General features: G+C 40.8%; 1 protein-coding gene across 1 annotated transcript; it reads right to left on the bottom strand.

Moving 5' to 3' along the window:
* Positions 1-7,141: 7,141 nt before the first annotated feature.
* OCSTAMP (osteoclast stimulatory transmembrane protein) lies at positions 7,142-17,072 on the bottom strand. The gene is made up of 3 exons (XM_073607032.1): positions 17,026-17,072; positions 9,400-10,450; positions 7,142-8,164 (listed from the first exon to the last, which is right to left on the bottom strand). The coding sequence occupies exons 1-3, from the start codon at positions 17,070-17,072 to the stop codon at positions 7,790-7,792; spliced, it is 1,473 nt and encodes a 490-aa protein (XP_073463133.1). The 3' UTR covers positions 7,142-7,789.
* Between the last annotated feature and the right edge of the window lie 1,370 nt (positions 17,073-18,442).

Below are 18,442 nucleotides of genomic sequence, written 5' to 3'. Positions count from 1 at the left end.
TCCTCTGTCAGGCTTCTGGGGAGACGAATGGGTCTAGATGCAGGCCCTGGTGAAAAGCACGCTGGAGGCCGCGACCTCCGCGATGGGACACCTCACCTGACGGGGATCCGTCTGCCTCGTCCTCCATGAGCTCCGCGCCTGTCTCTGCAGCCACTCTGGTATTGCTTCAATCTCTGCCATCATGGAGGAGCAGTGAGAAAAACTGCCTCCTCCTGTAAGTTCATCTTCACACTGACCCTTTGCACCGCCCCCTCTATAAATATAACCACTCCCCTTTGGCAAAAACGTCTTTCTTACCTTCCCCTTTCTTGCCACTCCCATTACTCCTTTCCACATTAACCCCATATGTGTCTCCCTTAGACACACTGTCATACCCGGCCCTACACTATCCCTCCTTGCAGTCCTTTCGTTCCAGGCCTCACTTTCAAGCGGTCTTGCGTACACATGGTCACACCAAAGTCCTACCGTCTAGAACGCGGTGACGTACAGCGGGGATCAACGGATCGATCCCTGGTAAGCAAGCGGATGGCTGAATACGGATCCGCATGTGTGAAAGAGCTCTTACAAGCTTTAACCAGACACTAATAGAAGTCACAAGACTGCTATATACGCGTATGACGGGACTAGAAAAAGGAAGTTCAATAGCCAGTAGCCAATAGCTTCCGTCTCGTACTTGCTTCAGAGCGTGCGTCGTTTTTGCAACATCAGAGGATCGGCTTTCCTGATAGGAACTGGTTCCGTCTGAAATATTTAGAACATGTTCTATTTCTAGGTCCGTCAGAATTTTCGAAAAGAAAAGTCCGATGAGGCACACACACGATCAGAATAGATGATGAAAAGCTACCGTCGGACTTTTTCTATTGGACATTCCGCTCGTGTGTACGCGGCTTTAGAGGAGTTTTCAAACAGCCTTTTTACACAATGCAGAAGATTAACCCTTTAGGTTCCACAGTGAGTATAACAAGCATGCCTACTGCATATACAGACTGATTTTACTGTTGTGGGTTTAGTAACACTTTAAGCCAGGCATAGATGGATCGAAGTTTGGCTGGTTCAGTAGGGACTAGCCCAGATTCAATCTATGTATGCGCAGGCTGGTTGTACTGAAGTCGATCCATTGATTGACTTGGGTACAACCAGCCTGTGGGGTTTTCTAGCTGCCGGCTTCTGCGGGAGGTCATGTGATCTCCCCGACTGAAGTCAGAGGGAGGTCTCGGCCCCCTCCCGCAGAAGGCCTCTATCGGAGCTGTAAAGCGGCCGCGAGTCACGTGACCGGCCTGAAAACAGCCCTAAATAGGAATTTAGAGCGCTCGTTTTTAGAAATGACTTACATAGTGTGGTATGCCAGGCTCTAATAGAGGGGCTGTCATGGATTTGAAAGTTAGACTTAACAAACACTTTAAAGAGGGAGTGAGCATGAACCAGGGAACACAGACTATATTTTTAAAGGGTCATCTTTGGGGCCATCCTGAGGATCCTGGCATGGAGAGTAGAATCGTAGCATGGAAATGAGAAGCGCTGACCATACAGACTGTGTGGTGATGGGAATATTGCGTGCTTGGAGTGAACTAATAAATAACACATCAATGTCATCTCTTCTTTGTTTTCCTGGTCCCATTATCATGTTATCTCATCGATGTCTATGCTATCATGGTAAAAACTCCGTCCTGCCAATACATTATATTTACCCCAGAGGGCTGACATTGCATTGTGATCACCCACACTGTGTACTGTGTACACTGCTGTCTATAAGAGGTTCTCTTTGTGTCTATGAAGACATGTCAGTGGACTGAAGGTTCCATTTATTCACAAAACAATCTTATCACCAGACTACATTCACTGTGTTATCTGTGACTTCTACCCAGGCCTCTCCTTATAGGCAGGTGATGAATTGTATAGTGTACATGCAGGCAGATGGCTTACTGACCGCTATCTACATAACCAACATTAGGTGTCACATGTGTTAACCGGCTGTCACTTTCTACATACTTTCTTTTATCATTTTTATGGTTAGAATTAAAAATATATAATTTAATAAAGTAGCTATTCTTTTTTTCTGGTTGGGTAAATTTGAAATTTAAAGTGAACACACATGTGAATAGATTGGAGCAGTAACTCCTCCCCCTTTCTTTGTATGGCCCCATCCAAGGTTTCATTCAGAGACAGCATGTCTGAAAGCAGAAGACTACTGATGTACTCTCTCCCATTCATTCACAATGCTTTGGGAATCGTGTGTAATGTGTTAAGTGATAGATAGATAGATAGATAGATAGATAGATAGATAGATAGATAGATAGATAGATAGATAGATAGATAGATAGATAGATAGATAGATAGATAGATCCCAAACACGACACTACCTGCCTGGAGTTTGCATGTTCTCCCTGTGCCTGCGTGGGTTTCCTCCGGGTACACCGGTTTCCTCCCACACTCCAAAGACATGCTGGTAGGTTAATTGGATCCTATCTAAATTGTCCCTAGTATATGAATGTGAGTTAGGGACCTTAGATTGTAAGCTCCTTGAGGGTAGGGACTGATGTGAATGTACAATGTATATGTAAAGCGCTGCGTAAATTGACGGCGCTATATAAGTACCTTAAATAAATAAATAAATAAATAAATAATAAAATAGATAGATGATCTTTAGTTTTTTTTTTATTAGAATTAGATTGACAGATAAATAAATAATGATATACTGTAGGTAATTATCTCTAATCCTATCCCTAGATAGGTAGACAAATAGTAATTCATTAGGTAGAAAGATAGTAGATCTTTAGATCTTTTTTATGATAGAAATATAGATAGATAGTTAGATAGATAGATAGATAGATAGATAGATAGATAGATAGATAGATAGATAGATAGATAGATAGATAGACAATAGATTATATAGAGATATAGTAGATCTTTAAATAGATACATAGATCTTTAGATAGATATATATAGTGGATAGATAGATCATTAGATAGATATACAATGATTAAATCGATTATAGATAAAGATGAATGATTAGAGATAGATAGATAGATAGATAGATAGATAGATAGATAGATAGATAGATAGATAGATAGATAGATAGATAGATAGTGGATCTTTAAATAGATACATATTTTTTTTACTACAACCTTGCTCTCTATGGGTGTTCAGCATGGGGAGTTTTCCAATACCTTGTGCACTCTTGTCGTTTTGTTCACCTAACTTGAGCCACCTTCACACTTTCTGGTTCCTTTTCACATTTCCACCATTTTACATTCATCTACCTTCCCACTGTGCAAGGTGCTTACGCCAACTTTCATTAGCACTACTTTACATGTGAGACCCTCACTATTTATAAATTTTTTACAGATTTTGGGGTTATGCACCATCACCCAATACACCTGGAGGTTTCTATTCCGTGGGGGGCGTCTGCACTGCCTGTGTGTCCGATACCTCGGGTCCCAGGATGGGCTACCCCACAGGTCCCTGGCTCGAAGATACCGCATGTCTTGCTTTTTAGCTCCATGTAAATTTTTGGATTGGATACTTCCTCTCCTTTTTATGTTACATATTTATATCATCCCTGAAGTATACCCTTGGTTTCATTGGTACCTAAGTCTTCTTTTAGACATGCTGACGCATTCCCCCCTGAAGATACCATGAAACGCATCGGGCCTATGTAGGATGCAGTCATGACTTTTATTTACCATGTTCCCCTTTTCTATTTCCAAGGTATATCTGTTACTATATACCAATTGATCACATGGAGCCTTGTATACCAGTAACGGGCATGTGCTTGTTTTACCTTTTATGTATGTATATACAGTTGTGCTTATAAGTTTACATACCCTGGCAGAATTTATGATTTCTTGGCCATTTTTCAGAGAATATGAATAATAACAAAAAAAACGTTTCTTTCACTCGTGGTTAGTGTTTGGCTGAAGCCATTTATTATCAATCAACTGTGTTTACTTTTTTAAAATCATAATCACAACAGAAACTACCCAAATGACTCTGATCAAAAGTTTACATACCCTGGTGATTTTGGCCTGATAACATGCACACAAGTTGACACATAGGGGTTTGAATGGTTATTAAAGGTAACCATCCTCACCTGTGATCTGTTTGCTTGTAATTAGTGTGTGTATAAAAGGTCAAAGAGTTTTTGGACTCCTGACAGACCCTTGCATCTTTCATCCAGTGCTGCACTGACATTTCTGAATTCTGAGTCATGGGGAAAGCAAAAGAATTGTCAAAGGATCTGCAGGCATAGGTAGTTGAACTGTATAAAACAGGAAAGGGATATAAAAAGATATCCAAGGAATTGAGAATGCCAATCAGCAGTGTTCAAACTCTAATCAAGAAGTGGAAAATGAGGGGTTCTGTTGAAACCAAACCACGGTCAGGTAGACCAACTAAAATTTCAGCCACAACTGCCAGGAAAATTGTTCAGGATGCAAAGAAAACCCACAAAACTTCAGGTGAAATACAGGACTCTCTAAAAACATGTGGTGTGGCTGTTTCAAGATGCACAATAAGGAGGCACTTGAAGAAAGATGGGCTGCATGTTTGAGTCGCCAGAAGAAAGCCATTACTACGCAAATGCCACAAAGTATTCCACTTACAATATGCCAAACAGCACAGAGACAAGCCTTAAACCTTCTGGCACAAAGTCATTTAGAGTGATAAGACCAAAATTGAGCCTTGTGGCCACAACTATAAACACTACATTTGGAGAGGAGTCAACAAGGCTTATGATGCACCATTCCTACTGTGAAACACGGAGGTGGATCACTGATGTTTTGGGGATGTGTGAGCTACAAAGGCACAGAAAATTTGGTCAAAATTGATGGCAAGATGAATGCAGTATGTTATCAAAAAATACTGGAGGAACATTTGCATTCATCAGCCAGGAAGCTGCGCATGGGATGTACTTGGACATTCCAACATGACAATGATCCAAAACACAAGGCCAAGTCGACCTGTCATTGGCTACAGCAGAATAAAGTGAAGGTTCTGGAGTGACCATCTCAGTCTCCTGACCTCAATATCATTGATCCACTCTGGGGAGATCTCAAACATGCAGTTCATGCAAGACAACCCAAGAACTTTTGATCAGGGTCATTTAGGTAGTTTCTGTTGCCATTATGATTTAAAAAGAGTAAACACAGTTGATTGATAATAAATGGCTTCAGCCAAACATTAACCATGAGTGAAAGAAAAGTTTTTGTGTTATCATTCATATTCTCTGAAAAATGGGCAAGAAATCATAAATTCTGCCAGGATATGTAAACTTATGAGCACAACTGTATATTATATGTTTTCATGATTTGTACATATGTAAATTTCACATGTAAACCTTATGTGCTAGACATACTTTTTGACAATAAATACGTTTGTATATTTTTCCCAATGTTCTGTCATATGCTTCATTTAAAGTCCTGAACTTTTCCCCTTTGTAAATGGATACATAGTATATTATATAGATATAGTAGATAGATAGATAGATAGATAGATAGATAGATAGATAGATAGATAGATAGATAGATAGATAGATAGATAGATAGATAGATAGATAGATAGATAGATAGATAGACAGATATAAAGTAGATAGATAATGTAATGATAGATAAATAGATGATCATTAGATAGACAATAGATTATTCCATAGATATAAGATAATTAAATAGATAGATCACAATGAATCGATAACTAAATAATGATATAATGTAGGTAATCACCTCTAATCCTAACCTTAGATAGATAGATAATAGATGATAAACATTTATCCAGGTAAATAAATGTGTAGTGTACTTTGGAAAGCAGGACAAACCCACATATAAAAGCCCACCTTCCCTGTGTCAGGGTGACAGGTACACTTTATTGTGACATATTTCTCAGATCGCACTGTTCTTTATGTAAAGAGGATTTGAAAGCAGACGGAAAGGTTGGGGTCTGAGAGAATACGTCTCGCTTTAAAAGTCAGGTCTTAAATAAAACACAGTCAAGCTGTGACCGTTCTCGGCTCAAGATCTTCTCGGCGGCCTCAGACAATGGCTTCATCTTATATTTATAACAAACAAACAGAGAGAGGGGGAAGTCAAGAGACGAATGCCATTCTGGAAAGGACAGGGGATGCAGCAGATGTTCCACTTAATCATGACGTATGTGGAGCAGGCATGAGGATGTTCTTGATCTTGGACTTGAGGGTCTCTGGGGGAAGGGGGGGGGGGGGGTTCAGAGCCAGGAGGTAGATAACCAGGTGTGCAGCTTAAGAGTTGTCTAGACTTGATCTTTCCTCATTTTTAAAGGATAACTTTGGTTTTGTTAAAATCGATACATAAGATGCCGTGCAGCTCCCCCCCCCCATTAAATCCACACAAAAGTAATATTTTACTTATAGCTGGTGTTGGGTGAGCTGAGTCAGTCCCCGATAAAAATGTGAAAGTCATAGGCCATGCAGGGTAAAGCAATAGGTTAACTCTAAAGCCCAACTCCAGGTCAATTCCTTTAAAGCCCAGTTATACCCTCATTATTTTTTACCTCCCATTCAAGTGTAATGCAGCCAGTAATAAATATGGGGCTCTGTTTCTTTTTGATGCTGGTAAATGTAGCAGCAAATGTAAAAAATATCTGTTCTGCCAGCACATAGGAGAGTCGGACCATGCATCTGTCACACAAAGCAGTGACCCGGCCTCTCAGCGGTCTGACATGTCCCCTGAACACTGCTTTAATCAATAAGTCCCTCTATTGGAGCAGTGTTCAGGGAGCACATCAGACCAGTAAAGAGCTGGGCCTCTGCTCTGTGCAAGAGAGCCACAATCCAACTCCCTTATGTGCTGGTAGCATGGGGTGGGTAATGGTATAGCCCTTCCTTTCACTTTAACCCAGAGGACGGAGGACAAGTTGTAAATGAAGGGCATTATGGGCCCACCCATTGGGTGCGCTGCACTTCGAGTATACTGATGCTAAAAGCCATTCTTTCCATGACTGAGGACTGCCCACCATTGGAGACGATCAGGAGAGGAGCTCGGCACTGGCCAGAAGACATCTGTAGGTATTTTAGGAAAAAGCAATACAAACTGTACATGTGGGTGGGGGTGGGGGGGGGGGGCACAGAGGGGGAGTACAGAGTCCAGAGTTGGGTTTTAACGGTAGCCCCATCTGCACATATTATCCCTTTCACACTCTCGCTACTCCATTTAGCCCCTGGAAATAAGGACACATTTTTAGTACTTTTGGGTATGATGGAATATGTGATTTCCCTAACTTCATCACATTCTGGAATATGTGATTTACCTAACTTCATTTACAAAACTGGAGCTTGGTGATTGGCTGCTCAGACACTCACCACTGTCAGGTGGAGATGTGGGGAGAATGCCAGCTCTGTTTAAGCTCCAAGTCACAACTTGGACCTACATAGGGGTTCCTCTCTTCACTACGCAGCTGGTGGGGAAATTATTAAAGTGAACCTGTAGCCTTACCCTACATGGTCTGTGACTTTTTCTTTTTTGCTTACTTTGTGCTCTATAATTTGATCGGCATCCTACATTAATGACTGCTAAAATAGTCATCTCTTTGGAGGGTCTGTTCCTTTTAGACCTAACTGGTAGACTGTGAGAGAGAAGCAGTCAAGTACAGTCCCTGTGCAGCACTACTAAGGAAGAAGCAGAGCCTGCCTATGTAATGGTTTAATTTATGTATAAATAAATAGCTACAAACTAAACAAAGAAGCATAAATTAACATTCACTGATGTAATTATTCACATTATTCTGATCAAATAAATATGGCATAAAAGTCTGTAGTGTGCTCTTAAGGAAGTGTTATAAAGGAGACCGGTGATTCTACAATCCTGAAGTCTGCACTGGCCTTATTAGAGAGCTGATCCTCTGAGTTCTGTGGACCATCTTGAAGCTTTTTCTGGATCTGATCTAACAAGTATTGAATTCTTTCTTCCTCCCGCCTTCTGTAAAACATGGCAGAGATCTTTCGGCACAAGCGTTGGGCGTAGGCTTCCAAAAAGACCATAGCAAATAAAACGCAGTAGATGAGGCCAATTGCTGCCATGGTGGAGCTCTCTGGTGGGCTTGCCAGGCGGTTACAGTGTGGGGAAAAAAACGTCACGTTCAACTCATGTACTCGGGAATAGGTGACATGCTTTATATTGAAAAGTCCTAAGAAGGTCACCTACAAACACAAAAGGTATAAATGACAATTTATAGCAAACACACATACTCTTCAAGAAAACGATGTTTGATTGTAAGTAAATGGTGGGCGTCTGCACACCAACTTCCTGTTGCATAAATGTAAAAGAAAAGGGTAAAAGATGGCTTCAGCACCTGTTCTCGACCAGAAAATGCCCTAGCGTCCAGTGGGATTAAACAATGACCTATCTTTGGTGCCCTTTGGAGGATTAGTGCCCCATCGCTGTCAGTGGAAGGAATAGTGCCCCATTGTTGGTGTCATTTGGAGGAATAGTGTCTCATCATCTGTGTCAATGGCAGGAATTCTGCCCCATCATTGGTGTCAGTGGAATGATTTTTTCCCACTCTTTGGTGTCAGTGGGAGGAATTGTGCCCCATTGTTTGTGTCAATGGCAGGAATTCTGTCCAGTCATTGGTGTCAGTGGGAGGAATTGTGCCCTTTTGATGATGGGGGAAATTTTGCTCCATCATTGGTGTCAGTGGGAAAAATTTTGCCCCATCATTGCTGTCAGTGGGAGAAATTCTGCCCCATCATTGATGTCAGTGAGAGAAATTATGCCCTTTCGTTGGTGTCAATGGAGGGAGTAGTGTCCAATTGTTGGTGTCAGTGGGAGGAATTGTGGCCCATCCATGGTATCAGTGGAAGGAATTATGCCCCATTGTTGGTGTCAATGGAAGGAATTGTGCCCCAAGGGCTGGATAAAAGCAATCAAAGGGCCCCACCTGGCCTCAGGGCTGCAGTTTGGAGACCCTGGCATAGGGTATGACGACCATTGCTCTCATCTCTGTCTGAAAATGCTTGGCTGTCATCCTGGTCCTTTTGTTTCAATACATTGATTCAAAACCCAAGAGAAAGCATTAAATAAGGACACTTCAGACACTTCTCCAACCTTCCTGATTTGCATACTTGTCCTGGGCCGGTAAATCATAATATTAAAGGCAGCAGGTCAGAATAACAGCTATGTAAGGTTTCTCTTATGATATCCTGTACTAATATTTACATGTTAAGATAAAGTTTTGTTCACAATCAATAAATAACCTTCTCCAGTGCTGATCACATGATTAAATGTCTAGGGCTTTGGTCACATGATCTTTGCCAAAAAGGAGGCTCAGCCATTCTAAACTTGAATGCTCCCCTTCAATAGAGATCAGATGGTCCAGTGCCTAGACATTTTTATTAGATTTCTGTCACAATGGGATTATTTTAATGATACTTACATCTGCTTGATATTTCAAATCAAACGACACTTGTAGAGACGGTAGACTATCCACCCATTGGCTAACGGCTACAGTAAACTGGAAGACTATGTGGTCCGCGGTTATAATCAGCACCGTTAGTAGGACAAACAGCAAAATCACCAGACAGCGGAACAAGCTGGCCCCAAGCTCCTTCTTGGACATCTTAAAACCTGTTGATTTGATCAGTTTAATCGAGGAGACACTGGCCAGATTTGATACTTTCTTCTTCTTGGCCAGCTGCTCCAGCTGACTTGTAATGTACTTGTTGTCAAACTTGATGTTGGTTAAGTAGCTTTGTAAGTACCAAGTCGCACCTACCAGCGTGTAGATGATGAAAAGCCCAGCCATAACTCTATTGGCCGTAAGCATGATACCCTTGAAAAGTGATTCTACAATTTCAAAGTTGACCTTCAGCCTGTTCCCTGCTTGAGCTATCACATTAGATACTGCAGAGGCATTGACTTGGGGTACAATGTTGACCTCTGGAGCAAACTTTCCACTCAGCTTCGCCATGGTGTCGGTAGTGTAGGTCACCAGGTTGTTCACATCATGAGCAAGATCTGTGAAGCTTTCGGTGGAGTTTAATATTTGCTCTGTAGAGTGCTGAGAAATGCAGCGGAATATCTGAAAGATGGTTTTGAGGTTTTGTAAGATATTAGGAATGATGTTCAGAGCTATGACCATGAAACAGGTCGACAGCAATAATCGAGAGCCTTGTTTGGTGCCGAGAGTTGGGATCATGATGGTCAACATGCAACGAATGGGGTGAACAAGGACGAGGAGTCCCCAGAGTAGAAGGGCCGAGATGGTAGACAACACGAAGGCAGGAAAATGATCATAGCGTAGGGAATGAAATAGCCAGGTGAAAAGAAAAATTCCAGATAAAGATGACATAATGGAACACGTTAGGACCAGCAGTAAGGTTTGCCTCCAGTCTCTTGGCACAGGGAGGGAATATGCCTCAGAAACTTCCAGTGCAAAGGCATGGACTCTTGGATAGATGGCAGTCTGAAAATATGCCCAGCCTGATCTGTAAGGTATAAAGAAACACATATTAAAATCCATGGCAAGTTAAAATTGTTTCCTATAAAGTATGTGTACTTCTACTAAGGATTCGTCTGTTTGCCTGGAGTATATTTTTATAATCCTATTCAGATATAGAGTAATTTAAACATACCCAAAAATTTTGCAAAATCTTTCCAATTGTAATAAATGGACCTTTTTAAAGCATTAGTCCACATTAAACTGATAACGCCATTTAAGGAAGTAAGACCTAGATAACATTAAAGGAAATGGGGAAGATACTGGGACTTTTTAGACACCCAAAGTAAATACCAAATGTTTTAATAAAAAGTTACAAAGCCCTTATAAACCTCATAAGATTAAAAAGTCGCCCCCAAAGGGCTACATAAACACAAGAAAAAAGTACATATGCAAAGATAAAAATAACAAAAAATGGTATTGAACCATCACTTAAACCATATCCATGGTACTCCAAAGGGAGTGCCAGATGTACAAAATACCTCAACGCATTTCAACTTTTCAATAGCATGTGTCTTCCTCGGGGGGGGGGGGGGGGTTGGTATCACTAACTGTTTATCAAACAATTGTACATCAAAGAACATGAGATAGGTAGAGTGTCTTTAATCAAATAACCTCCAGAGATATACCTAAGACTGCACAAAGGATACCAATAGGCTGTGCAATGACATTCGATCCAACGTCTGGGCTCCCACAGAAAAAATGGAGTATATACATTCCAAGAAAGGTATATATATATGGAAATCCACCAGATGGAAGGGGATCCCAGAAAGCCAAAGGTAAAAGACCCCTCTACCTCTACTACTCTTGGCAATAGTACTTGTGACTAGTTTGTCTCTTACCTTTGGCTCTCTGGGATATGGTTTAAGTGATGGTTCACTACCATTGTACGTGATTTTATCTTTGTATATCTTGTGTTTATGTAGCCCTTTGGGGTGACTTTTTAATCTTATGAGGTTAATAAAGGCTTTGAAACTTTTTATTAAAAAAATTGGTATTTACTTTGAGTGCCAAAAAAGTCCAGGTATCTTCGCGGTTTCCTTTAATGTTATCATTGGTTGGGGATGTGGGACCAAATATTTTGGGGTCTGATGTAGGAACATGTATTTATGAAGTAAGACCTAGACTGAATGACATATCTCCTTATTTTAGAGGTTTCAGTACATGTTTACTTCAGTCCCCAGCTCAATCCATTTGCTGCAACCATTCCATGAGAGTCCTACTCCTAATATTCTATTTTTATCTTTTATATTATTGAAAATGAAGCAGGGCAAGTACCATCGTGAGGTATGGTTCATCTCACCAGTGTCCAACAAGTTAAATACAAAAAATGTTTTAAAGCGGGGTTCCACCCAAATTTTGAACAATATCTGTATGTATTCTCTTCCTTGCCTAGATGCTGACATGCCGTTTAAAAAAATTTAAATCGCCGTAATTACCTTTTATTTTTCTATTCTTCTTTGCACTTCCTGGTTCTCCTCCCGTGGGAGTAGGCGTGTTTCTAGCCTCTACCAGACTCCTGGGAGCTAGGCTCAGGCTTCCCAGGATGCCACTGAGCATGTGTGGGAATGAGCGGTGAATGCTGGGAGCACAGCATTCACCACATCCAGGAAATAAATGCTTGTGGGCTTCAAATGCCCACAATGAAGATGGAAACCGCCTGCAGTGAATAATATAAGTTATTCTTTCCGACAAAATCTGACACAGGCGGACATATTACACACAATATGTGAGTATGTAATGCTGAGAAGAAAAGTTTGTGAAAGAACTCAAAAAAAACAAAAACGATAGATAGGTGGACCCTCGCTTTAAGTGGGCAACCTGTTCATTTTTTTGATAGTTTTTTAACCCGTAGTTTAGGTTTCCTTCCACCTACTTTCTTGGGGAGATATTTTTTTTTTTTACTGTTAAGCTTTGATGAGTTAAGAGCAGTTTTTTTTTCTCTAATAGCTTAATGTGTTTGTGCATTCTTTGTCTGTTTGTGTATGGGCAAAGAGCTGGCCGGAAATACATTAGCGTTTTGAAAATGCTCCAGGTAGAGGTTTTATCAGTCTGTGTTTTGTACTGTAGCTTGATAAGTAGGGTATTCAGCATTAGGGAGGATTTTTTCTATAGCTTAAAGGCTTCAGGAAGGTGACATCTAATGAGTCCAAATAAATGGGTCATTAAAAGGTGATTATATGAAGCTATCAAAGACTCTGTTCGTTTCATGTATGCATTGGCTCAGAATGGGATACATCACTTAAGGAGTAAATGTGTTTTAAGGGCCCATTCAAACCTACACATGCCAGTTTTGACTTATTATGCAGTGCATTGAATTGAATCTGAATTTTTTTCCAGGGTTCAACGCACCAACAAGAGTACACCATATGGCCAAGGGTTTAAGCACACCTGACCGTCACACCTGTATGAGCTTATTGGACATCCTGTTCCAAGATCATGCCCCTACTGCTCCCGTTGCATTATTAACAGCCTCAACTCTTCTGAGAATTCTTTCCTCAAGATTTTGGAGGGGTGTTTGTGTAAATTTGCAGCCATTTTTCAGGTCAGGTACTGATGCTGTATGAGAAGGCCTGGTTCACCATCTGCATTTGTGAAGTCAGGTACTGATATTGGATGAAAAGACCTGGATTGCCATCTGAATCCCGAAAGTGTTCAGTAGGGTTGAGGTCAGGGCTCTGAGCAGGACTTACAAATTCCTCCACCCCAAACTCATCAAACCATGTCTTTATGAAACTGGCTTTGTATACAGGGGCACAGTCATCCAGGAACAGAAAATGGTCTTCACCAAACTTTTACCACAAGGTTTGAAAACTACAGTTGCCTAAAATGTCTTATGCCCTGTACACACGGTCAGACATTGATCGGACCTTCCAACAACAAAATCCATGGATTTTTTTCGACGGATGTTGGCTCAAACTTGTCTTGCATACACACGGTCGCACAAAGTTGTCATAAAATCTGATCGTTCTGAACACGGTGACGTAAAACACGTACGTCGGGACTATAAACGGGGCAGTAGCCAATAGCTTTTGTGTCTTAATTTATTCTGAGCATGCGTGGCACTTTGTGCGTCGGATTTGTGTACACACGATCGGAATTTCCGACAACGGATTTTGTTGTCGGAAAATTTTATAGCCTGCTCTCAAACTTTGTGTGTCGGAAATTCCTATGGAAAATGTGTGATGGAGCCCACACACGAATTTCCGACAACAAGGTCCTATCACACATTTTCCATCGGAAAATCCGACCGTGTGTACAGGGCATTTGTATGAACCCTTCACTGAAACACAAAGACTGAATCCTTTGGAGGGGGATCCACATTCTTCTGACCATATAGTACATGTGTAATGGCTGGTTGTCCACAAATTTTTAGCTCTTGCGTATGTTACATATTTTTAGCCAATGCACTTCACCACAATTAATATCTATGCATTATAGTTCATTAAAGGTTCTGATACACTGTTTACAATTCTAAACGGGATGCTCCTCCCATCCCCAGAAAAACGCATTTATAACTCATGGCAACATTCATAGGTATGAATCCATCCAAAAAAGTTCAGCTATCTGAAATATATACAGGTATATTTCAGTTCTGAGTCAAGGCAGGCAGTTGGAATCACCAGCTGATTTCTTATATTTCCATCTTTTGGCCCTGACCTTCTGCAGTTGTCTTATGCCCCGTACACACGGTCGGACATTGATCAGACATTCCGACAACAAAATCATAGGATTTTTTCCAACGGATGTTGGCTCAAACTTGTCTTGCATACACACGGTCACACAAATTTGTCGGAAAATCCAATCGTTCTAAACGCGGTGACGTAAAACACGTACGTCGGGACTATAAACGGGCAGTGGCCAATAGCTTTCATCTCTTTATTTATTCTGAGCATGCGTGGCACTTTGTCCGTCGGATTTGTGTACACACGATCGGAAATTCTGACAACGGATTTTGTTGTCGGAAAATTTTATATCCTGCTCTCAAACTTTGTGTGTCGGATTTTCCGATGGAAAATGTGTGATGGAGTCTACACACGGTCGGAATTTCCGACAACAAGGTCCTATCACACATTTTCCGTCGGAAAATCCGACTGTGTGTACGGGGCATTAAGGATGCTCAGCGCCTGAGGGGATATAAGAAACCAGTGGGGGGGTCTCAGGCTGTCAGCTTCCACCTATAACTGATTTGACCATTATGGGAGACCCATTAAAGGTCAGTCCATGCAAAAATGATTCTTATAAGTGATGCTTAGTGGGCTGAGTCAGCTCCCCCTTCCTATATATCCGGAACATTCCAACAGTGAGACCTTCCTGCCAAAATTCCTGACTCTACTCCTGTCAATCTGGGAGTTTTGGGTGTCCCTGCCCACCTCTGTGTGTCCCAGATCCTCCTCATACGTTTTCCATAATAGAAAATAAAATTCCAATGGGCATAGTGGGATCCCCCATAATGGGAATAAGTGTGCGGACCCAGGAATTCACCAATTTTCTGCCATTACTTATCTAGGTTTACTATAGAGGAAAGTGGGTTAATCTTTATAATTACAGCGCAGGGCATACAATTCCACTATTTATTTCTTCACTGAAAAAAACATAACAGCTGTGTCATCACTTCTGAGGAATGGCATAACTACACACTAAAGACTATAAAACAACAAAATCCTATCAGCGCAACTAATATATACGGTGAAAAATATACAAAAGTATAAAAATATAAATAACGGTGAGTGATATCGCAAAAATACCCCCAAACCTGGCTGCTGCTGGCACAGATACCGTGTTCACTTCACATAAATAATAAAAATAACAAAACAGTGCTGCTCTGCCTAAATAACAAACTGAAATCGCTAAATATTAATACTCACAAGAATAAGTGATTAACTTGCAAAATTTAGCAAGATACAAAATGCACCATCAATTCAATTCATTCATATAGAGAGGGTCCTCCCCCCAACAGTGTTCCCTGGATTGGGATATTATACAATAAAAAACATTCAAATAATAACACAAATAAAGTGAAAAAAATTTCATAACAGTCCTCAAAAATCTTCCAAACAAAAATACACCAAAAAGTGCAAATAATTCTAAAGTGCTGGTGCTCTCCTCCACCTTAGTGTCCTAGCCGCTCACCTCAAATTCTGACCCCTGTTTTACAAGTAGGTCAGAAATAGCAGATTCCATCTCAGGGAAAAAAAAAGGGGGTCAGCCAGGCGTGGAGCTCCTATTCCATCCGTGCAGCCAAAAGACTGATTGCCTGGCTGCCAACCAAATACGATAATCTCTCAATTGGATCCGGTGAACATAGGAATAAAAAGGCAAATCTAGTGCTCTCTGTATACCAAAGGATTTATTCCATAAATGAAATATTAAAAGTCAAGTGCCTCGTTTGTGAGTAACGTTTTAATATTTCATTTATGGAATAAATCCTTTGGTATATGATGAGCTCAACTCTAAGGGGTGTATTTCTAAAAAAATAAATAAATTGCAGAGCTATTTATCCTGTGCATTGAATGTTTCTAAGCTATTTTCTCTCCAGGTCCGATGTTCTTCATTAATAAGAATAGGATGAACCAGGTGAATGAATACCACTTTACGCCCACTAGACAGAGCTGATGATCATAGAAAATATTTATTGAAAGCGTTTGTTACCCTAGCATTTCAAATTCCCAATATGTGCCTGCTGTACCATGTACTTGTAAGAAAAAGTATCCTGTCTGATGTAGCTGAGAACTAAGGGAATGTGATCACTTTTAAAAAAGGGAAAAAAGGTATTTATAATCTTTTTTTTATATCTATGCACAAATGTTTTGCCTTTCATTTCAATTTCAAACTGAATGGGTTGTTTTACAAGGTGATCATTTACAATCACTTTAATTATTAAGGTCGTCCGCGCCATCTGGTGGCAATAATGTAATATTTTCCAGATTTACTCTATTCCTACCCTGTTTCCCCGAAAATAAGACCTAGCGTGATTGTCGGTGATGGCTGCAATATAAGCCCTACCCCCCAAATAAGCCCTACCCTGTTTCCCCGAAAATAAGCCCTACCCTGAAAATAAGACCTACTAACTAGGGCTTATTTGGGGGGTAGGGCTTACATTGCAGCCATTACCGACAATCACGCTAGGTCTTATTTTCAGGGAAACAGGGTATGTGCAAAGAACATTCAACCTGGAGAGAAAATAGCTTAGGAACTTTTGATTTTGTCAGCATTTGCACAGAACAAATGTACATGCAGTTTCACAGAATGAATATCCCTGTGGATTTTTTCAGAACCCACCACTTCTATCCCTTGGCCCCCCTGGGGCAAGCTGTCAGCCTCTACATATTCTAGTTCCATCCAATCATCCCAATGGACATAAAGTCAAATGATGACATCGCAGTTTCTTGATGGATCAGAAAATACATATAGATGTTAAATAAATGAGCAATTCAAGCATGGGAAAGTGACACCATTCTTGCTGTCCCATTAGGGATAAAAGAGATCCAGACCACCCATACCTTTTTTTTTTTGGGTGGAGTTGGCCTTTAAGTCTTATACAGTTGATCTGACGAGACATACCTGCATTTGGAGAGGATCCTGGTTGTAGTTGAAGTGTACGGTGGCATCGTGGAGAATATGTGTCAGTGTCAGCTGTTGTCTGAGCTGTCCCACAACATTATAAACTCACACGCTTATTAGGAAGTTACAGGACACCCCTTCCCTGCTGACTTGGGAAATTTACTGAACCCACTACAGGAAAAACCCTCAAAGTTCTATCAAACTTATTTAGAAATGAATGAGAAATTTTGCATTCATTTAAAAAAAAAAAAATAAGTGCAGACAGCATTATTTTCAATTTCTGTTTTCTTTTACTCTCTCTGACCCTTACTCCTCTCCTTTTATCCTTTTCCATTCTCAATCTCTTACCTTCCCCGGACACTTCCATCCCATCCCCCTGTCCAACACATTTACACACACCCCACTTCCACCCAAAATTCCCTAGCGCCCTACCACACACTCCATATACAGTGGGGGAAATAATTATTTGATCCCCTGCAGATTTTGTATGTTTGCCCACTTACAAAAAAAAATGAAGGGTCTATAATTGTTATTATAGGTGTATTTTAAATGACAGAAACAGAATATCAACCAAAAAGCCAGAAAACACACACGATACAAATGTTATAAATTGAGTTGCAGTTCAGTGAGTAAAATAAGTATTTGATCCCCAAGAAAAACAACACACTTGGTGGAGAAACCCTTGTTGGCAAGCACAGAGGTAAGACGTTTCTTGGAGTTGGTTACCAGGTTTGCACACATCCCAGGAGGGAACCTCATCTTTACAGATCTTCTCTAAATCCTTAAGGTTTCTTGGCTATTGCTTGGCAACTCGAAGTTCCAGCTCCCTCCATAAATTTTCTATAAGATTAAGGTCTGGAGACTGGCTAGGCCACTCCATGAACTTAATGTACTTCTTCTTGAGCCACTCCTTTTTTGGCTTGGCTGTATGTATTGGGTCATTGTCATGCTGGAAGACCCATCCATGACCCATCTTCAGTGTTCTGGCTGAGGGAAGAAGGTTCTCATCCAAGATTTTACAATACATGGTCCGTCCATTGGCCCCTCAATGCGGCAAAGTCGCCCTGTACCTTTAGCAGAGAAACAGCCCCAAAGCATGATGTCTCTACCTCTGTGCTTGACTGAAAGAATAGTGTACTTAGGGTCATAGTCAGAATTTTTCTTCCCCCATACACAACAAGTCGAGTTAATGCCAAAGAGCTCAATTTTGGTCACATGTGAGGCACTTTTTCCTAATCCTTCTCTGAATCTTTTAGATGTTCATTGTCAAACTTCAGACATGTGCCTTCTTGAGGGGGATCTTGTGGGAGCTGCAGGATTTCAATCCATGTCGGCATATTGTGTTACCAATGGTTTGTTTGGTGACTGTGGTCCCAACTGCCTTGAGATCATTCACAAGCTCCTTCTGTGTAGTTCT

This window comes from Aquarana catesbeiana, linkage group LG12, assembly GCF_042186555.1.
Source record: "Aquarana catesbeiana isolate 2022-GZ linkage group LG12, ASM4218655v1, whole genome shotgun sequence".
Classification (NCBI taxonomy): Eukaryota; Metazoa; Chordata; class Amphibia; order Anura; family Ranidae; genus Aquarana; species Aquarana catesbeiana.
The sequence above is the reverse complement of the archived record's forward strand: the minus strand, read 5'-3'. Positions and strand labels throughout refer to the sequence as shown.